We start from the raw sequence: 22464 nt of genomic DNA on the forward strand, positions 1-22464 counted from the left end.
TGGTAACAGCAAATGAATGCTAACGGGATTTTTCTTTTCTCCTTTAGTCATTAATAATTGCACATTTCAGTGGTTCTCAGCAGTTCTTTTGGAGTACTGTTGACTAACCACTGAGAATGAATGTGCACCACACCTAATCATCAGAGAGCACGGGTAAATCTGCAACACTCTTTAAAAAGTTATTCACACACAACTCTCTAATTTTTGAATGTTCCTGAATATTATGATCTCAAGGTTTGAGCAGGAAATGAACTAAGAACTATTATCCTGTCCACTAGAGACGAACAATAATCCAGTTGTGAAGATGAGGATGACTTTTTCAGATTTCCCTAAACCATCTTTTTTTTTTTTTTTTTTTATCTCACAAGCAGCTGAAATTAAATGGCTCTAAAAATCAGTTTCATAGAATAATCAGCTGTTTAAATGTCCTGTCAAAAAGCTGTTACAGCTCATGTCGGACTTCATTAGAACTGCTTGAGCCAACTGTTCACACTCATGGCTCGGCAGAAATGTTTTGAACATCATCTGATCTTGTGTAAAAATTGAAGTCTTGCAAAAGTTTTTTAGAGGTTATAACAAACTAACGTCAAAGAAACCTGCAGTCTCCTGACAGTAAATGAGCTTCATGACCGTGCTGACATTTTCACCACAGAGAACAAGCCCATTTTATACTTTAATGCTCTACATTGAACCTCGGCACTGCACTGCACTGCATGACTAGATACAAATAGAATGAAGTGATTTAGCTTTGAATGTTTTTTTTATTTTATTTTATTTTTTTTAAATATAATTTTGGTGAACCCACCCACAGTAGGAGAATATTTCCCACGCAAATCACTCCCAGTGCATCATTTCAGTGTCTGTCTCCATGTGTGGCTCATATGGCTCAGCTGCTGCAGCAAGGTGCTTGCAACACAATCTAATCAGTTTTTCCCCACTGGGGTGAATAAATAGTGCAAAGTCAACCACAAACTGTCTGTTTCGCATAAAACTTGAATGAAAAGCTGCATCAAATTGAGCAAATCTGGTAGCTTGCTGACTTTGTGGCATTCTTTGTGCGTTACTGCCTCTTTCCGTGCACACAGGCCTCTTATTCTTACGTGAGCTCCACCGTTACATTCCTAAGAGAGTCAGCTATGCAGGTGCCTCACGTTTCTAGTGATGAACATGATAGAACAGTTGGATTCACTAGTGACATGCCTGTTTAACTGAGCATTTCAGTGGACTTGGAGAATGAACCCAGAATAATAAAAGCCTCCTGAACAAGACTTTACTTTTTATTGGCTGTTTGTCTTTGCTGTTCTGTCCTTTTTGTTTTTGAGGTCACCCTGAACATGATCCAAACATGACATGAAGTGAACGCTGAAGTGGCGCGGTGTGCTGTGGGTCTTTGATCTCGGTTACCACTTAGCTCAGCTCAGCTCTGTTCTCCCTAATGACTGCACTGACTTGGCACTTTGGTTTGACAGATCAGCTTTGTGTTAAGTGGCAGGCCCCCGACGCTTCACCTGGACACACACGCGCACGTGTACACTCACGACTTCATCGTGAGCCTTTTGAACGAAAGGACGTGACGCGTCTTGTTTTTTTCTACCTGGAGGAATAACACAAGGACCTTTTAGAGTTAATCTGTGGTTGTAGATCGAATAAGAAGGAAATCCCCTTGTTGAGATTTATTTAAACTCTGTTGAACAGTAAGTCTTCAGAAACAGGTGCTGAATGACTTCATGGTTCATTAAAAACTCAAGACTAAACCACTATACATAGACCTGATTGATTCTCCCAACACTCCAATCTGCTATTACATTTACACACACTCGTGATTTGTTGATTTCATATTTATGCCAAAAGTTTTTGTTGCTTGGCAATTTAATTGTTAGCACGTGTTGTCCCTGCTGTGGCATTCAGGGACACGCTTAAGTGGGATATTTGTTACTCTGGCAACAAGTCCATTTTAATGTAAAACCGATCGGCTTGACATGATTAAAGGAATGGATCCATAATGTTTTTTTGTCTGGCTTTCGTTTTCCCCATCGTAACTCATTATTGCATTATTTTATCACTGGTGTGGGGTTGCTGTGATCTTTTTTTCATTTCACGTCGTTATAGACGTTTGCATTTCAAGTCAATACGGATCAAAGACGTAATGGAAACAGAAGAAGGGCTTCATGTGACTGCACAGTGAGGACGAGCGGTGTGTTCCCCCCAAAAGCAGAGAAGCTTTGCATCCCTAAATGTTTGGATCAAGTTTCTGATCTGTTTTTGTTCTGGATTGTCGTGCGAGTTGTGCGTGCGTACGACACCGATGGGAACCGCTAGCCGCTTGTCTGTCTGTGATGCTGCGATATTGTAGATGACTGAGAGATGAGGTTTGATTAGATTCCAGTCTTTCATCAGACGGGGCAGCTCATTACAAACTGCTGTGGACCGACTGACAGCTGAGTTAGTTTGGTCTTGAGGTTGGGCCTGTCTAACCGCTCCATCCATCATCACCACATTATTATGCTCTCTGCCTTTTTTTTTTTTCTCTAGATTTCTCTCTCTTTAGCCCCCAAAATTTTTGTTGTACATTTTCACCCTGCCCAAGCACACACCCTAAATAGAGCCACCACTGAATAATAAAGTGTGTGGTCATTGTAATGTGCTTACATTATACTGGATAATTATTCAAGTGCAGTGTGCATAGATTTCTACCAATAGCTGTTTGTCCAGATGTCTGTTTCAGCTGCAGTCTGGACACATGATTTGAGTTAAGAAACAACTTCTCCCCGTGGAGACAGCAGTGTTTGGATCATTTGTTGCTTACTTGGAAAGGGAGCAGACATGCGAGCACAAAATGCCTTCTCTCGAAAGCCTGTGTTTCTCCTAAGACCCAATCACCTGACTGTGTGTCATGTATATGTGTGTTGATGCTACAGCTGTGTGCATAAGCTCGTACTGTAGCTCATGTGTTTCTCCAGAACTGTATCTCCTGAGCTTTTCCAGTGCAGGTGGTTCTCAGACTCAGCCAACCCTAATTGCTCTGAGAAGTCACACCCTGACCAGAATTACTCACATGTTTCTCACAGCTGCTTTTATTTTTCAGTGTTCAGATTATTCATAAGTCATCGATAAACCCAAATTCATCCAACATAACTGGCCCCTAACATGGAAATGTGACATTGATGTGGCATTGATACATTGACATGGGACAAACACTAATTCTGCAAAAGCCTTTTTTGGGTTCTTGCTGCATCACGAGAACTTGAACAAGTGTTGGGAAAGAGCATTTCTTTTAGTTTCCATGGTGATCCGTCTCTGACCCAGTGGAGGAACATCTGCAGTGATGTCACGGAGAGAGGTGACAGGCTGAGCACTGTTGGCAGACGCACTTTGGCAGGATTTCACCTCTGACAACACAGAATATATCGAGAGCGAAGACTGCGACTAGAGGAGAATCGGAAATTGGGTCAAAGAGGAGAATATTTGTTAGAGCTTGTTCTAGATTTCACTGCATCAGCTAAACGAGAAAAAGAAATGAGCTGGATGGTGAACGCAGTCACAAGAAAGGACGCTTTCATACCCTTTAACAAGGGCTGTGGATGTGTCCAGAAAATCCAAGCCCTCGTGTTTCTCTTTCTGTTCTTGCCTTTGTCCACAATAAGCCAGTATTTCTCACACCCAGTGTGGAGAAATGCATGCACATATTTTAGTTTGAATGAAGAACACTGAGCTTGCATAAGAAGTCTCGGATATGGCATGCATTGTAATTACAAGGCCAACGTTTTTTGTCATCCCTTCATCGCTAAACCCGCTCTTGTCACACAGTTTAAATCTCAGTGTAGACCAATTACAGTGTTTGCTGAGCAAAAGATGAGGAAGGAGATTTACTGTAACCATTTTGTTATTGGTTTCCCCCTCTCTCTGGTTTTAGTGGATTTTGTCAACCATTGCAGCTTCAGAGTACCTCAGAAGCAGCCAGCTAGTAGGTAAAACCACAATCCAGCTGGTGCAAGTTATGTGCTCGACTACAATTAAGATTGTACAGCAGAACAGTGTGACTTGCATTCATTGTTGTTTTTTAATTGCCACAGTTTGTAGGAGTTTCACTCCAACTAATGCATGGTGAAAGAAGCGTGCCTTTCTTGCTGTGGGGTGTATAACTGGCCGCGCACACACACACACACACACACGCTGCACTCGTGCAAGTCTTAATGTTTGCAATCTCTGCCTCCGTCACTTTTCGTTTCTCCTCTCTCTGCCTTTGTCGCTCGCTTCACGAATGCACGTGCCACGCAGTACGGCCTCGTTTACAGGCACGGCTACTGCGCAGCGTGTGTGTATTAGTGTAGCTTGATAACTTCCAGATGCCCACCTTCAATACCCCGCTGCCCATACGCGCTGAAAGAACAGACGATTGTTCCAGGGGTCTTCCCACTAAGGAGAACCAGGTGTGGTGGAGACTTGGTGCTTGAATGCATGTTTTTGATTGACAGAGAGAGAGAGAGAGAGAGAGAGAGAGGAGAAAAGAGATGTTGCAGTAGGTGGGACTTCACCTACGTGTTTGTGTATCTGCTGGAGAGAGAATAACAGTGCATGCACAGTCATCCTGGCATGATCACGCTTTAGCTGTATGACTGACGGAGGGTGGGGTGGGGGTGGGGGGGCTTCTGAAGACAGATAATGGGAACAGTCTGTCTCTTAGTGAACTGTACTCATGAAAAGGTGGAATGGAATCTGGAAACGTGAGCCCGTTACATAGTTTAATCTACCTCTTTCTATTCTTTAAAAATAATTAGAATCAGCTTACTTTCATTATTAAACCATGACTTTGTACGATGGCCGCACTGATGGCCATGCTGCTGTGTTGTGGTATGCTTTCATTTATGAACCAATATATCAGTTGTCTCAACCACGGCTGGATTAGCCCACTAGGGGGCCCCGAGGGTGGAGATCAGCTGTAGGCCACCTCTGGCTCCATGGACTATCTACCATGTGGCTTTCAAGTACCCAACAGCAGAGCATATACTGTACCACACTACACATTTTGTCTTGAATTACAGCTTGCAAACTGGCCCCAGGTTTACAACACATCAGTTGAATAATAACATTTGCATTTGGTCAAATTACTACAAAGACATTGCTGCATATCAATAGACTCCTGCACAGAACCTGCATACAGTATGTAACCTACACTGTACACAGTTCAGTTCAGCATGATTTTCATACAACCATATGGCAACAATTACTTGATCCTCTATGTTTGACTCTTCAGGTTGTTTTTGTTTGGTAGAGGTTCAGTTGCAGAGTGATGTACTCTGATACATTCTGTTGCATGAGAAATGGATTTTATTTTCCTCTCCGCTGACAGTGTTTCCACCCTGTTGTCTTTGTCCTTTGCAGACGATGGTTCTCAGGGAGCCCTGGACCTCACGGAGTTAATCGGCGTTCCGCTCCCCCCCTCCGTGTCCTTTGTTACGGGCTTCGAGGGCTATCCTGCCTACAGCTTTGGACCAGGCGCCAACGTAGGCCGCCTCACAAAGTCATTCATCCCCGATCCATTCTATTATGACTTTGCCATCACGGTCACAGCCAAACCCACCACACGGCACGGCGGCGTGCTGTTCGCCATTACAGATGCCTACCAAAAGGTAATGTTACTGTGTTGAACTCCACCGCTCTGACTTGTCCTGTTTGTTTTATTGGACTAAAAGACAAATGTTCTACATCTTCGGATTCTGTTGTTTAGATTGTACACTTAGGTGTTGCGCTGTCAGAAGTGGAGGATGGTTCCCAGAGAGTTGTATTGTACTACACCGATCCAGGAACGAGAGGTGGGACCCAAGAAGCGGCTTCCTTTAAGATGAACGACCTAACAGGACGGTGGGCAAGGTTTACCCTGACTGCTCAGGGGGCAGAGGTGGGTACACCGTATTATGTTTGGTCAATGTCTTTGACAAAGATGCTACAGTATATACAGCCTCAACAAGTCAGGTATATTATTGTTTTAATGACAAATGCACTGTTCAGTATTGTATAAAGAATAAAGATTTTGCATGTCATCAACTGGAGAACGCTGGAATGCAGCCTCTGTCTAAACAGGAAACATGTTTTTATGGTTTACACTTTTATGTCAATCTAAAAAAATCTTCTATCTTGTCCCTCAGGTGCGTCTCTACATGGACTGTGAGGAATACCACAGAGTTGCTTTCACCAGGAGCCCTCGGCCTCTGACCTTTGAAGCCAGCTCAGGAATCTTCGTAGGAAACGCTGGGGGGACCGGCTTGACGAGGTTTGTGGTAAGTTGGGATAAGGCTGGATTTTCTAGAGTATTTGTAAACATAACTATGTACAGTCTGCGTGAGCCAAGTCTGTCCCACGCAGCACGTCTCGCAGCAGCAGGATCTCCTCACTCTCCCCTCTTCTGTGTCTCATACACTTTAATGTAGTTTGTCCTTTGTGAGATGTAGTGGATCAGTGAGATGAGAACGCGCCGCTGGTTGCAGAAACAAACGTGGCATTTGGGAGGCTGCCTATTTTACACTCGAGACATGAACACAATAGTCTTTGTTGGCAGCTTTATTACCGCCACAGGAGACGAGGAATAAATGACCACATGTGTTCATGAGCTCGTAAATGACAAGCTGTGTGTGATTTACATTTTTTAGATAGAACTGACAGTCTCTTATGAATGACTAGCGCTGAATGCAACTGATTCTGATGGTCTCTCATCGGGAATAATTTGCAAGGGTGCAGCTTTGTCTTCGACTGCTAGTTCTTCAATTAAAAGAAGGAGAGTCAAACAATAGCGAAGAAGGCAAGGGTGGAGGTTGCAGTCCCATTCATCTGTCGTTATAAATGTCCGCGTGTGGTTCTGCGGGTGTGTGACTGAGAAGTCAGACGCAGGAGAAGAGGCTGTAACACATGCTACGTTGTATTCTACTCTCAGTGCTCTCGTAAAAGAAAATGATAAACCAGTAAATGCTTCAACACTTTCGTCCTAATCGGCTGCGATTTTCAGTTTTTGCAATGAAAGCCTGTTTTTTCCCCCCAGTGTGATGAGAAGAAAACGGTCACATCGTTCAGCTGGGTGTTATCTGTACGGCTGAACAAGCAGAAATCTTACGAGTGTTCAGTGTTATCAAGATGTTAAATCTGAAACAAATCCAGAACTTCATGAAGCTGTAACAGGAGAAGCCACTTGTTATAAAACATGCCACCAATTATATTTCTGAATAAATCATCTCAAGTCAAGTAGGGACGGAAAGACTCAGAGAGGGAGTCCACTTTCTCCAACAGGTGCGATTTTAACACCAGCTGCTGACATCATGAGATTGAGTTTAATTTCTCATCAAAATTCTCTGCCGGCGGCGTCATTTTAAAATCCAAGAGATTCTGTCCACGTCCGTACACAGTACAATGCTTCATTGTAAAAGCAATGAAGTGGTCGTAACCCTTACTCTGACTGAAGAGAACTTCTTATTAACTTTGGCTTTGTGTAGCAGAGACACTGGTCCAATAACAAAGACAACAGGAAGTTGTTTTCCCTGTAGTGTTCCCAGTAAAACATAATAGTACTAGTTAATCCTACATGTTTTGGCTGATTGCAGTCCGTCTATGATTCACGGGAACAAAATCTATTTTTACATTTTTTTGCTAAAAGTAGAAATCTTTAAAACAAGTACAGTATTGTTCGGTTTAAGGGTGTGACTTAAAGATAACTCCATTGCTTAATGTGGAGGGATGTCCAGAGTTTTTCCAACCAGTTTGGCCTTCGCGACCTTGGTGACCTCACCCGGAGGCTCTCTGTAGCTTTTCATTTCTTCCCAAGCAGCCCCGTGTCTCTCACTGTGTCATTCTGTCTCCTCACTCAGCTCTTCCCATTTTCTCCTCCTCTCTCATCCTCTCTCAGACTAAGTGGACCAGTAGTGACCATCAGTTTCCAGCTGTTCAGTGTTTGAACTGGCAGTTCTGTCAGAGGTCCTCTGTCTCCTTCCAGGGAGGTAGTAACAGCCACGCAGCAGCAGTAGCTCTCTGCAGCAGCACGCTCTGCTTCTTCTTCTTGTTTTTTTTTTTTAAGTTGGACTCAAAAGTCAAACTTAATATTCTGATATAAATGCTGTAGAAAGAGAGAGGGAGACGGAGAGACTGCACGTGTGCAAAACCATTTTACGAGTCTTCTGATCCCCCCCCCGAGCAACTGAATGTGTCTCCTTTTTCATAATGTTCAAAAAATACAACGTCTTAGCCAAGTGTGTGCTTCATAGCGTGCCTGCTGTCGTCAAAAGACCTGCACTAACTGCAATATAATCGCCAATGACTCTATTTTCCAACCAGGTCTCTCACCTACAGCTACTGAGTGACAGGTAATCAGCAGTGGGTCGGGCAGAAAGCAGGACTGTGGCTCCTGGGGACCTGGTTTGGTGACCCCTGCTCGCCAGTCTACAACCTAATGTGTTGGAATCAAACTAACTGGCGACACCTTGTGGCAGAAAGTAGACAGTTTTGGCAACGGAGCCCTCTGCTGCCAGTAACTGCAGAGACAGAAAGCAGTGACCATACAAGTGCTTCTCCTTAGGCGTCCCAGACATTTGAAAACTCTCGAGTACCAGTCTGTGGACGCTACCCAGACTGCAAAACATACACAAACACTCGTCATTCATATCCACGCTGTGAGACCAAATGAATTACAGGTTCAATAGCTAATTTCTTAATTTACATTTATCTATTCACGTATACAACCAATCTGTCTACAAATGTGTGCTGTTCTCCCCAGATTTCAACAGTATAGTGTCTCGCTCTTCTATGCGTGGGTCAACTTTTACCTCAGCCTTCGAACGCGGCTGCTATGAGAAAGAACACTTTTAATTTCTAACACGGTGGAACAACACGCTGTTCAAACTTTCTTTTTTTTACTGCGCCTGTTGCCTTACATTTACCAAAACTCTTTATTGTTGTTGTGCCACCACAGTTTATAGGTCCTCAGTTACAGGTTCAGATTGATGCCGCACCCACTCCAGGGTCACTCCAGTCCTCACACAAAGGTCACTGATTTCAGACCAGTGCGACCAAAGCGAACAGAGCTGCTCAACATCCCAAGAAACATGTCCAAAAAACAGAGACAATCTGGAAAGCCCTCTGACAGTTTCATCATCGATATTAAATCAAAAAACAAGACTCGGACTCTCCCTCGTGTCTGGAACTCCAGACCTCCCGACCAGACCAAGATCAATTCTCAGGAGAGGTTCGCCTGAAATAAATGCTCCTTGTTGTTGGAACCAGGATTAGATTTCCAGAACGCAGTTGAACTTTGCCTCCACAACCCGTCTATCTGCACGTGTTAGCAGGCTTTTGAGTGTGTACAGACAGAAAACACTCAAACAAGTGTTTACATTCATGCAATTGCAAAAGTTTTGACTGTGCTGGAGGGGCAATAGCTGTTTTAAAAGATGGTTGCGGGGTGAGTTCTTTGTTTGTTTCGGATGTGCGTGTGTGTGGTGGTGTTGTTTTTTTTTTTTTTTCTGCACCAACAGATGTCTCTGATTCGCTTGCTGCCCTCACATTCAACCATTCTTTCTCTTGCTCTCTCTTCTTTCCCTCCCTCTTTCTCACTGGTTCACCGTCATTAAATTTCATGGGCCGTTCTTCATCATATTAAAAACAGGTGTTTGTCCTCGAGCCTGAACTCGGTGTCAACAAGCTTGGCTGAATTTGCTTTTAGAAGGTCTTTGCTGATCTGGTAAGAGCACAGGCACTGACTCCAACTGATCGAGGGGACAGTTCTGCCTGGGTGCACACACTCAAACATATACTTAACAATTAGAAGAATACATCTTTCCCCTGCAGATGAACAGCTTCTCCCGTTCTGCTGGCATGCAGTGGTTACATCCATCTGACATTTCCACACTTGCTTATGAAATGATTGAAGGACCGGCAGCTCTGTGACACTTTACAGAAGGTCAGGATTTACAGCTGAAGCCTGTTGCACCATCAACAAACTGAGACAGTATATTGGCATTCCTCAGAAAGATTTGCAGAGGGACAGATTCAATTTTATTATTTATGTTCATTATAAACAAATGAAAAATGCAGCAACTTCTGTGTGGCTGTAAAGTTTCAGGGGCACCTGATACAAAAAAATACAGTTGTCGTACTTAATGATTATACCCATTTGTTGGCTTCAACTGTAACTGAATGTTTGGGATGTTTAGACTCATTTACCTGCTGGAGTTCTCTGTACTGTAGAAAGAAAAATGATGACCCTTGATTCTTCTTCATCTTTCATCACCATCATGTCATTAGAGTCTGTCCTAAATTGATTCTGTAGCATGACAGCAACCCTAAACATGCGGCCAGAGTCATTAAGAACTACGTATCATTGGAAGGACTGTAACAGTTGCTGTGGCCCCTCACTGACCCCTGATCTCAACATCTTGGAGTCAGTGGTCACAAAGGATATTGGACAGTTCTTTGCGTCTATTGCATTTTACAAAGTGCAAACTTTGTATGCAGTTAATACCTAAATATATGCCACTATTTCTTAAAGCATTTATGTTCATTTTGTATTCCAATTGAGGTGTAATCAGTCAAATCTGTACTGCAGTATAACGGCAGAAATTCATACTGAGTACATCTCCATCCTATGGTAAAATATAAAGAAAAATAAATCGGACGGCTTGAGGAACACTAAGCTGGAATGATCAAAATGGCCAGCACAAATATCTGATGTAAACCAAATGCAACATCGAGATGAGCTCAACTGTAGAATGAAGAATTCACTCGTGTCCAGCTGGAGAGCGAGAGAGAGATAGAGAGAGAGAATGGTTATGCAGAAAGACAGAGGCGGTGCTCTGGTGTGTGGGAAATGTGCACTAAGCTTCAAATAAAATTTAACGACACAGAATGAGTAAACTTACCATGCAACTCGACACGATTGCTCATCTTCTTCCACTCCTGTCTTGCTCTCTCACCAGGGCTCCATCCAGCAGCTGGTGCTCAAGTCAGATCCCACGGCCCCAGATGACCAGTGTGAGGAGGACGATCCTTACGTGAGTGTGCATGAAAACACACATCAACACTTGATAATGAAGTGAAGTGGGAAAAAAAAAAAGTTCAGTACAGTTCAGTTCCAAACCTGCATCTGTCACTCCCCCTGCAGGCCGTAGTAGTGCACTACAGTAAATCCTGTGTAACAGACAAAATGTAGTGTGTGAACATCATTACTGCAGTTAAAAGAAATTTTAATGTCCACACACTTTGTGACATAGATTTAATCACAATACAGTTCTAATAGTTAAATTAGTGACAGAATACACCACATTAACACTATTAATATTTGTTTTAGCTTAAGCTTATGATTTCTTCCACATGTACCACAAGTTAAACAGGGCGTTAATTATCTGATTCTTGTGCTGCTTTGAAAATCTATTTCCCACAGCATCTATACGTCAGTGCTATATGTAACCGTTGCTGCATCTGCTGAATCAGCTCCTCACATTCAGTCCATATTATTAAAAGCGCATTAGGGCTCTTGTGATGTGTCACTGTTGTTTTAAATAGCACATTTTGATTTTGTTTTAATCTAGAACATTAATCAAACAATACATTTTTAATTATACTATTATCCACCAGTATCTTGAGAGAATCTGTGGGAACGAAACTGTGGGAACCAACTCATTTTTCCCCTGTGTCTATTTTTGACTCTTGTCCTCACTTAATTTTCTCCTCTTGCAGCTTGAACTCAGGCATTTGTCTATAAAAGCCTATTTAATCATCTGCGTCCCTCTTTCTGTTTATCTTTTTGTCTCCTCCTTCCGGTACTCGTCCTCTCTCTCTCTCTCTCTCTCTCTCTCTCTCTCTCTCTCTCTCTCTCTCTCTCTCTCTCCAGGCCTCTGGATATGGAAGTGGTGATGATGCTTATGAAGACCTCGAAGGGAAAGACGAAGTGAAGAAAGTAGTAGAGGAGAGAGAGTATACCCTGGTGTGTACTGGACAGACACACACTCAAACACACCCCACACACACTTTGCCTCTTTTAGCAGGGCTGGACTTGTACCAAAAAAAGTCTTATTGCCACAGGCTTGGTAGAGACTGGAACCTGGTGAAACAGTATGTGCTCTTTAGTTTAGCGAAGCAGGAGTGAAAACAGTACTTTAGTTAACTTTAATTTCAAGAAAGAAAAGGAAATGAAGACATTTATATTTTTTTGTATACATTTATATGAATTATATATAATTCTTTCATTATTAGTTTTTTTTTTTTTTCATGAAAAAGTGAAAACAAATGTAAAGAGATTATTCTGCTGTCTTAACATCAGCTATTCGACCATTCTATAGTTGTGCCCTGAAGTGCTGGAGTGGCCAACATACAGATCAGTCCTCCCAAAGTCCCACTCAGCAGCAGCAGGGGACAGATTCCTGAGTTGTATTGACTGATGCGTCTTACAATGTGATTTTGAAAAGGATGGAGCTAACATTTGGCTTCAGGGTTAGCAAATGCCAGAACAACTCAAGAGAAAGAGGTGAACAAATGTGACGACAGGTGGAAAGGATCAGTACAACAAGTACATTTACAGTTTACAATAAGTTTAATCGAGTCTGATTAAAATAAACTGTAGTGTACTGATCCGATCTCTTTCTGTTGTACTTTGTCAAGAGTTAGGTGTTTCTTTGTCAAAGCTTTTTTTCTAATCAGGGACTTTACTTTAAAGACACTGACTAAGAGCGTATAGATAAAGCAGTAGATTTAAGTGCCTCAGTAACATTTAGTTCTGTGTCGCTAAGATTTGAATGAAGAAAGCACAAAGTTAAACAGCTTGTTATACAACAAGCAGCTCACAAAGTCAAAAGCTTGAGTAAAAGGATATATGCAGCTCGGCTGTAGTTAAATGGTCGTAGATCGAGGTTTTTTACAGGGCTATGCAGTGTTACTTCCCAGGTCATTAATTGACTGTGACTTGTCCCCATGCATCATGTTTTATAGCCCCTTCCAGATCTGGACCCCACATACAGCACCACATTCAGAGCTCCGCCCACTGAGATGTCACTAAGTGATGATGATGAAGATGCTGAAGACCTTGAGATTTCTGGACAGGAGGAAGAGGCGCCCACTGTTGGAGGTAAAAAGAAACACACCTGCTCAATGCCCAATTTAAGTTAATTTGTTAAGTCTTTTTTTCTAGTAGTAGGAAAATTCTCATAGTTTACTCTGTTACACACATTCTAGCATTTATTTCAGCTGTGTGTGTTAACAATTAAAGTTTTTCAGTGTCATTATTCAAATGGAAATTAATTTATCAACTGGCAATTCATTTCCAAGAATGGCAATCTTTCATTTCTTTAGTTAAAAGTTGTTTAAATAAAAGCTAAATCCATTGCATTTCATATTGCCATGGGTTTTTGGTCTCTTTATTCAAATGTGACAGCGAAACAGCACCGCAAGCCTAATTTAATTTCATTAACTTGCCACTAAGCTCTTTCTGTGTCAAAACTCAAGTGCAAATGCAATCTGCTGAGCAGGGCCGGTCTCATTGACCCTTGCTAGTAACATTATGGCCACGGAGGAACTTGTTGTTGTTGTACATGTATGAGCTGATGATGTAGATGCTAATGGAGCATCTCTGCAAATGATGTTGTAGATAGGGAGCAAGCTCTCTCCCAGCTGTAGTTAAGTCAGCTGCATTAAAAACGTGCTGCGACCGTATTACAAGTACTTGAGTTTTGCCACAGAAAGAGCGTGGTGAAAAGTTAATGAAAATACATCACCTGCATGATTCAGCTTTTATTTACACTTTTTGGAGAATTGACGATTGAATTGCCATTCTTGGAAGTGAATTGTTGTATGCATTGTCAAATTGCATGGCAAAATGTGAAGTGCCAGTTGACAAGTGACTTGCCATGTGAATTATGACACTGAAAAACTTACAACAAAGGTTACAGCAACCACACAGTAACACAAATCCGAGGCTGTTGTATTTCTCAAATTAGCCAGCAGATGGTTCTGATGAGACGGTAAAGATGCATCCTCCATGTCTTTATCTCTCTTTCCAAGTTCTATTTGTGTCCTAAATTAAAGTGAATCAGACCAAACTATATGTTATATTTATATATAATAACCTCTCACACACTTTGTCACAGTACGGTCACCTCAGGCAGCCGCTTCAACCTCTGTACCAGACAAAGTAAGTAGGAATTATCTTGACAAAACTGAACCATCACTGCTCTTTTTTTTTTTTACCTCCAGCTCAATTTCTGTGATTACAACTCTAACAAACGCACAGACTGATGCCTTGAAAAATGAAATCAGTCAGCAAATACACTTAATAATCACTCCCTCCAGGTCTTTCCAGCACAGAAAGGGGAGCGAGGCGAACCAGGTCCAGCAGGTCCCCCAGGACCTCCTGGCCCTCCAGGACAAGCCACAGGAGAGGGACAAAGAGGAGAGCCAGGGCCGCGGGGGCCACAAGGGCCGGAGGGGCCTCCAGGCACTCCTGGAGTTCCTGGAAAAGATGGACAGTCTGTGAGTTTTATGTTTTAATAGTTTTATAATATTTGTATTTTAAACTATGTTCTTGTTATTGTTGTTTGTCTCATAGATCAAGTAATAAATCATGGATTGGTTATTGTTTTGTTTTGTTTTTTTCCTCTCCAGGGAGCCAAAGGTGAAACTGGCTTGACTGTAAGTTTGTTTATGTTTTATATGTTTATAGGAAATGTTTTTTCCTTTCTTCAACTTGCTTTCTATGATTTTAGCTTTGGTCTGACCTCCTGTTTGGAGTACTAGCTGTACTACTTACTACGTTTTTGATGCGTTTTAACCAGTTAACAAACGCAAGTTAACAAACCTCTGATATCAGCTGTGATTGTCTTTACTTCAGGGACCAACAGGTGTTCCAGGATTCCCAGGACTACAGGGAGAGCCTGGTCCTAAAGGAGACAAGGTAGTTAATACCACCTTTATTAACTTGGTACCTGCACCTGACTGTGGTCAGAGTGTACTGCAAGTAGTATTTACAGACACATTCATACATGTGAAGCGTCAAAAACGAATAATTTGAGACAGTGTATAAACCAATAATTATTCACAAAACTCATCATCTCCCCACTATCTCCCTCAGGGTGATCCTGGCGTTGGGCTACCAGGCCCTCCAGGGCCTCCTGGACCACCAGGCCCCAGGTCTTCGATGTTCCCAGTAAGTTAAAAGTAACTTTTATGAACCCCCAAATCCGAAGTTAGCATTTCATTTATTAACTGTGACTCAGAGAGTTGACTAATGGACAGATGTTATGGTTTGTGTTCATCAGGAGGGGTCAGGATTTGAAGACTTCGACAGTGATGCTGAGATTCTTAGGGTGAGTTAACATTTGTCATGTTGTATGAAGCTCATGTTTACATATTTAAATGGTTTATTATTACTTTTCTAAGTTATTTTCCCCTGCATGTCACTGACAAATATTTTCGTCTTGTCAGGGCCCTCCAGGGCCTCCTGGACCCCCAGGACAGCCAGGACCCTCAGGAGATGCATTTCCCGGCCAACCTGGACGCCCTGGGAAAGATGGGAAGGATGGGCAGAAGGGTGAACCTGGCCTCCCTGTAAGTGAAACCTTCTTTCCTCTCTTCAAATCCTCTTCAGTTTTTATGTACAGTTCATCGAGTTAGCAAAGTCTAAACATTGTGTTTTAATCATAAAGTACTACAGTAATACTACTATTTACTAAGATCGTTACATCGGGACATCAGCACTTGAAGTTCATGTTTAAAGTTCACTGACTGAGTGTAGACCTTTGTGTTCACTGCGTCACTTGTGATTTCAGGTGATTGAGGAGTGGTTTAGTGGCTCTGGTTCTGGGTCTGACTCTGGTTCAGGCTCTGGTCAGGTATTAATTAGGGACAGAAAAGACAGTATTTCCCTCAACTGTATTTAAAACTCCCATGTTTTTCCACTGCTCTTATGCTGTTGCTTGCTACAGACTTGGTGCGTCTGTGTGTATTAGAGAGAGTGAGAGAAACAGATGTTCATGGGACTGTTCATATATTCACAGTATAAAGATACGACTGCCTTTCGGTACAGCTATCAGCAAAGCACAGACTGCGTGTATACATGCATCCATGTATTGAAAGTCCCTAGTTGGTCTGTTCCCCATTATCTCCAAATAGCAACCAAAGCTAAAGAGCATTTTTGGCAGCAACTACTGAAAAGGCTTCAGAACATGGGTCTCAGCTGCAGCATCTGTTGGGGGAAATGTGCCTTTTGTCTGTTAACGTTCGAGGCTTTTACTAACTGTGAATGGACTCCTGACAGTTTTACTGTAGCAATGTTTTAGTGCATTACTTCACATTCAGGGGTTTCATTAGCTTTGCCTAATATGTCCTCATTTGAAACAAGTTTACCCTTCGTAGATGGCACATGGCATCCATCATATGAATAGTAGCAGCTACTATAAAACCCATGCAAAGCAAGTAATGGGTGTGCATACAGTTCGTTTCCCTCCCTCACACCTGAAGCCATGCATTCGTCTGCATCTATATTCTGTTCACTCTTGCAGGGAGTTGATGGAAAAGATGGCAATCCAGGAGCTGCTGGAGAGAAGGGGGAAAAGGTAGAGTAATAATCATTCCAATGTATTATTACGATGGACAAAGAAATAGAAGATGTGAAGCTGACTTAATGAAGGTCACTTGCCAACACTGTTCAGTACCGTTTGCAAATCGTGAATGCAGCACACACCAGCCTTCATCCGGCTGCTGCTCGTGTGATCTCTACCACACTGTCTTTTGTATGAGCCTTTTCTGATTTCCCTTGTGCACTGCTCTGTTGTGTTAGCAAAAACAATTACACACAAACTAAGTAAGCGAGCCGAGCTCTTAATGAGGTGACCCTGCGGACTAATAAAGCTGGAGTGCTTAAGTGTAAACAAGTCTGTGTGGCGATAGCTGCTGTGCTTTTTGTGCGAACTACGCCTCCTCCTTTGCTAATGCTATAGTTACCAAATTGAATTTGTTATGTTTTATTTGTTTTCCAGGGAGATCCAGGACTTGATGGGCTACCAGGACAGAAGGTAAGACGACATCATTTCACTGCCATGAGCTACTTTTACTGATTAACAGTCAGTATTAGTCAAGTTTTCGTGATATGTGTCCTACAATTAATCAATTCAACTGGTAAACGTTTTGTCATCTGTCTGTCCCAGGGTGATCAGGGCCCTGCAGGGTTCCCAGGACTTCCAGGATCAGAGGGTCCAGAAGGCCATCCCGGTCCCAGGGGTCCACCTGGTCCTCCTGGGCCTCCAGGCCCCCCTGGAAGAGTCCCTCAATTGGACTTTGAGGTACGTTGTCTTCCGCTACTTACAACAAATTGAGGATTCCAATCCTAACAAAAAAATGATTGTTGATATGCAAACAAAATATTTTGAGCAACCAAAGCTTGTTGGTTGCTTCTGAGTGGTCCCTGCAGGAAAGCACGACCCTTTTCCAGTGGTTGTAGAACATCTGGAGACTCACCATTTGACCAGTATGAATTTGTTTTGTTTTACTTTTTAAGGACTTGGAAGCATCTGGGATGCAGAGTGGCTTTGGAGACAGAGGCCCACAGGTAAACGCAATGAGTGTGTTAAAATGCACCAAAATAATTTAGTTCAGTTATCATATGGAACAATGCCAATATGCCACCATGAGAGATGCATTTAGTTGTATTTTATGTCAACAGGGGCCTCCAGGTCTTCCTGGAATTCGTGGAACCAAGGTGAGGGATTTGTCTCATTTTGATACTCGCTTAGAGACGCTGTGTTAGACTTACTGTGTTTGTTCTTGGCACGTGAGACATTAACATTTATGCTGATTTAACCCACTTATGGAAAGATACAGTTCAGGAGAGTGCATTTCAGATTTGTCCTCCTCTGACTCTTGCAGGGTGAAGCTGGTTTAGATGGTTCCCCAGGGAAGCCAGGGCAGAAGGTGAGTTTGCTGACAAATTCAGTTCAGCAGTGATTCTGTTGTACTTCTTGAGATGTTGAGGTTTTCTCAGCACAAATCACGGCTTCTTTGAGGTCTACACCTTTGAGGCCAGAGAAAACGGCTATTAAACGGAAGGTCAAGAGTTGTCAGCCTTTTGCAGTAAGGTGTTCTAGAAAAGTTGAGCGATATAATGGATCTTTATTGTGTGTTTTCTGCAGGGGGAGCCTGGTGTTGCAGGACCACCAGGTTTGCCAGGACTGGAGGGACTTAAAGGGGCAGAGGTCAGTGAACATGACTGGTTATAAAACTAAAAGTTATAATTCTTAAGACATTGTACAACATACTGATAAAGCACAACTGGTGGTGTGTGTTTTATTCTGTGTCTCCAGGGACCCAAGGGGGACAAAGGGGATCCAGGACAAAAGGTAAAAGCTGGCAGATTTATGAGGATGCAGTCTGAGATTGTTGTTGGTGTTTAGTGAAATATCAAGTGTTTTTTAGGGAGAGGCAGGGCGGGATGGACTAAGTCTTCCTGGCCCTCCTGGACCACCTGGGCCACCAGGACCCATTATCAACCTCCAGGATGTAAGTACTGTAGCACACGCCCTCGGCTGTTATAAAGAATAATGTGGCGTTCGAGCTACTCATCTTGTTGAACGATGTGATTATGGGTGTTTCCATCTACAACTACTATCACTACTCTGTTGCTGTACCTGGATTTTAGAATAACAGTGACCTTAAACAAGCTGCACGTCATAACCAGAGCAAAGTGTGTTTGAACAAAGCTCCTCTTCTGTCTCTTCTTCAGCTTCTTTTTAACGATACCGATGGTGCCTTCAACATCTCAGGGATTTTCGAAGCTCAGGGACCTGTTGTAAGTACTAAACAAAGGTGTAGACCAAATTATGTTGATGTCACAACAACAAAGCGTGCTGTCAGCTGTCAACTGTTGGTTTATGTTTGCAGAGTGATTTTAATTGATTAAGATGAATTATGTTTTATTTTCTAAATGTTTTCAGGGACCACAGGGTCCAAAGGGTGACGTTGGGTTGCCAGGTGTTCAAGGACCTCCAGGGCTTAAAGTAAGATGTATATTTATGCATATTTATGAATTACATCCTAACAGATTAAGTAATTGAAAATAACATGATATGCAGAGAGTAGTTCATTTTCTGTGAACATGAATGTAGTGCTTTTCTGTCCATATACAGTATGGTTGATTTGTTTACTTGTGTGTACTGCACAGGGTGAAAAGGGTGAGCCAGGATTTGTCATCAGAGCAGATGGATCTGTGGTGTTGGGCCTGGCTGGTCCAATGGGACCCAAAGGAGTCAAGGTTAGATTTGATCTCACAGTTTGCACTGCATGTATTGATATATTTACTGAAGATTTCTTAGCATATTAGCAAGCGTTTCCTAAGGATTGGCTTTTTATGTTTTGGAAACAATAATAATGTCAGACTGTACATGTACTGTATGTCTTTGCTTGCAGGGAGATAACGGAATTCCTGGAGCTCCTGGAATTCCAGTGAGTATTTACAGCAATTTACAAAAGGAAATCATTGATATATATTTGTTTATATATTTGTTTTCACTTGTATTGTCAAAATGCTACAGTAGCTGCATTTAAGAAATCACTTTGTGTCATTCCCATCAGGGACCTATAGGACCACCAGGAACCAAAGGAGAATTTGGTTTTCCTGGAAGACCTGTAAGTAGCATGAACTCACCAAACATTTTTCGAGGGTCTACAAACACTGAAACTTGATTATTTAAGTTGTTGAATATTTGCAATGCCCCTTTTTTCGATAAAAACAAAAAAGTACTCAGTCAATTAACTACCTAATTTCCCAGATTTCCCGGTGGGCATCATTAAGATTAAATCTAATCAAACTTCTCCTACTGCTGTTGTTGTAACCTCTCTCTCTCTGTGTAGGGTCGTCCAGGCCTGATGGGGCCTAAAGGAGAGAGAGGGGACTCTGTAGGGCTTCCGGTGAGTCTCACACATGGTGCATTTAGGAGCATGTGGAAGGACAATAGGTGTGTAAAAAGGTCACCCCTCTATTTCTTTATCCATTTACCATTTCCTGTCTGCTCTTATAAGGGACCTCCTGGCCCTCCCGGACCGCCGGGCCGACCAGGAATGTTCAACTGTCCCAAAGGAGTAAGCACATCCACACGCAGTTTGCACTCCATCTCCATCACTACCTGTGCTTATGTGTTGTGTGTGTGTGTGTGTGTGTGCTCACTGTCTTCTCTCCTCCACTTTCTAAAGACGGTGTTCCCCATCCCTCCCAGACCCCACTGCAAAATGGTCGTAAGTTTCTGCCTGTGGAACCGTGTTATAAGATGCATTAATGAAGTCTTATATTGCAGCATGTTAAAATGGTTTATTGTTGGCTTTATAGTTGATATGGAGTTACCTGTAAAGTCTGTCATCATTAATTTCTATAACCTATAGTACAGTGTGTTTGAGTTATTTCCATTCCGACCTCTTTACTACTCACATTCACTTCTTTCCTTATTCCTATTTCACACTTCATCTGCATTATGTTTCTCCATCTCTGTATGAAGGTAGTGCGTGTTGTTCTGGCCTTTTACCGCTTAGATCTGTTCAGAGATGATTCTGTCATATTCCTGGATGCTGCATGTCCACTCATGAATGGTGACGTGTCTTAAACGTTACAAGCTAGCGCTATAATCACAACCACGTAAAATCTGCATGTTGTGATAATAACATTAAATTACACATAGCGCTGCGACAGGTTTCATTTACAAGATGTAATGACATCAGTAACTGTCTTTTAATGCTTGTGCTTCGTCATTTCAGCTTAATCACGGTGGAACCATTTCAGTTGGTAAGTTTGTTAATCAAGTTAATCAGAAATTAGAAAACTGAAAGTCTGTTTAAAACCTTCACAGAACGCATATAAAATACTTTCCAATACCCCTGTCTTTGACATATATAAGCATAAACCATTGTTTAATGATGTTTTGTTCCCAAGGTAACTGTCAGACAGGAGTAAAAGGTGAAAAAGGAGAGAGGGGTTTCCCTGGAATGCCAGCTTCAGCAAGTGAGTCAATCAGTTAAAGGATATTAGGTTTGTCAGTGTCAATGTTATATCAATAAAAATAGGTATATTTAATCAGAGAGAAAATGATATTTATGTGAAAGAAAAACAGTTTGTGAAAACGTGTGCTTTAAGGGTGGCATGATTTTTATCTCTTCAGGTATTTATGATGCACTCAGTTTATGATTAACTACTTCTCCAACAGGACTTTTTCATGTAATATGTAAATGTACATATAATCTCTGTCTGTTTTTTTTCTAGACACATTTATTTCCAGAGGAGACTTGGTACGTTTGAAATTGAAGTATTTTTTGTCTTGATGCTGCTTTTATGCGCCATGAGACTCATGTTTTCTGTGTGTCTTGTGCCTCCATGTCATCTCAGGGGGCAAAAGGTGACCAGGGCATTAGAGGGGAGAAGGGAGACAAGGGGGATGCAGGGTTGCCAGGACAACCAGGTATCCCAGGGAAACCAGGACTTGTGGTGAGTTTCATGGAAACACAACAGTGTCGTCTTATGATAGGAAAAGAAATCATTCACATCTTTCCAATGTGTTTCAGGGACCCAAAGGAGAATCAGTGCTCGGTCCTCCAGGCCCACCTGGGATGCCAGGCTCACCTGGTATCCCAGGCATCGGGAGGTCAGGTCCTGTCGGCCCTCCTGGGCCACCAGGGCCTCCAGGACCCCCTGGGTCACCCTTAAGATATGGTGCAGGTACAACTTGTCAGTCATTTAATTACCTCCAAGTTTAAAACTAGACAATATTAGTATAATCTCTGCAGATTTATATAAGTTTTTAACAAGTTTTAAATGTTGTTATGGCAGCTGTGGCCGTCACTGGGCCCCCTGGGCCTCCTGGACCACCTGGACCTCCTGGGTCATCGGGTAATGCAGCATCTGTAAGTTGTTCTGATGGTCATGTACAGTACACCAATGAGCCCTCAGAATTTGAATAGTCACTGAAACTAAATTGCTCTCGATCCTATCACACCACCTCCTTCAGCAAACCTGACTTCTCTGTATTTTGTTTTTTTGTATTTGTTTTTTATTAAGCTGAAAACATTTGCAACCCGTGAGATTATGATGCAGCACACCCACAGGACTCCAGAAGGAACTCTGTTTTATGTCATAGCAACAGGAAGTCTGTTCATCAAGGTTTCCCAGGGATGGAAAGAGATACAGGTACAGTACTGACTGGGACTAGTGTCCATATGTTGATATGCAATAATATAGTATAAATGCTAATTTTATGATGTGTGTATTCATGTCTGCTTGGTAAATAGGGCGGTTTAGTTGTAAACTTTCAACAGAAAAAGATGCAGCATTCAGTACCTTGAAATGTGGCCTAACCTAGAGCTCCTCTTGTTAATATTATAAGCATGTAGTTCACGGCTTAAATAATGTAGCAATTAAAGTGGGGTAACAGCAGTTTAATTACTTGGAAAATTACCTTGAGGTTCTCA

The 22464-nt window shown here is 42.2% G+C and overlaps 1 protein-coding gene across 1 annotated transcript in view; it reads left to right on the forward strand.

The window, feature by feature from the left end:
• The window catches only part of LOC113164453 (collagen alpha-1(XVIII) chain-like), a 44215-nt gene that overhangs the window by 18881 nt on the left and 2870 nt on the right, over positions 1-22464 (forward strand). Inside the window, exons 3-39 of the mRNA XM_026363761.2 lie at positions 5383-5630; positions 5729-5899; positions 6147-6278; positions 10953-11027; positions 11867-11959; positions 12961-13096; positions 14115-14158; positions 14317-14496; positions 14629-14655; positions 14855-14917; positions 15095-15169; positions 15282-15329; positions 15448-15570; positions 16524-16577; positions 17001-17036; positions 17169-17303; positions 17519-17569; positions 17684-17719; positions 17887-17931; positions 18150-18212; positions 18321-18356; positions 18433-18516; positions 18740-18805; positions 18951-19013; positions 19178-19267; positions 19423-19458; positions 19588-19641; positions 19867-19923; positions 20035-20094; positions 20206-20247; positions 20761-20788; positions 20936-21004; positions 21263-21288; positions 21386-21484; positions 21562-21715; positions 21827-21900; positions 22055-22183. Coding sequence (XP_026219546.1) covers positions 5383-5630; positions 5729-5899; positions 6147-6278; positions 10953-11027; positions 11867-11959; positions 12961-13096; positions 14115-14158; positions 14317-14496; positions 14629-14655; positions 14855-14917; positions 15095-15169; positions 15282-15329; positions 15448-15570; positions 16524-16577; positions 17001-17036; positions 17169-17303; positions 17519-17569; positions 17684-17719; positions 17887-17931; positions 18150-18212; positions 18321-18356; positions 18433-18516; positions 18740-18805; positions 18951-19013; positions 19178-19267; positions 19423-19458; positions 19588-19641; positions 19867-19923; positions 20035-20094; positions 20206-20247; positions 20761-20788; positions 20936-21004; positions 21263-21288; positions 21386-21484; positions 21562-21715; positions 21827-21900; positions 22055-22183 — 3002 coding nt within the window. The remainder of the gene's footprint in view (positions 1-5382; positions 5631-5728; positions 5900-6146; positions 6279-10952; positions 11028-11866; positions 11960-12960; positions 13097-14114; positions 14159-14316; positions 14497-14628; positions 14656-14854; positions 14918-15094; positions 15170-15281; positions 15330-15447; positions 15571-16523; positions 16578-17000; positions 17037-17168; positions 17304-17518; positions 17570-17683; positions 17720-17886; positions 17932-18149; positions 18213-18320; positions 18357-18432; positions 18517-18739; positions 18806-18950; positions 19014-19177; positions 19268-19422; positions 19459-19587; positions 19642-19866; positions 19924-20034; positions 20095-20205; positions 20248-20760; positions 20789-20935; positions 21005-21262; positions 21289-21385; positions 21485-21561; positions 21716-21826; positions 21901-22054; positions 22184-22464) is intronic.

Source organism: Anabas testudineus, chromosome 2 (genome assembly GCF_900324465.2).
Source record: "Anabas testudineus chromosome 2, fAnaTes1.2, whole genome shotgun sequence".
Taxonomy (NCBI): Eukaryota; Metazoa; Chordata; class Actinopteri; order Anabantiformes; family Anabantidae; genus Anabas; species Anabas testudineus.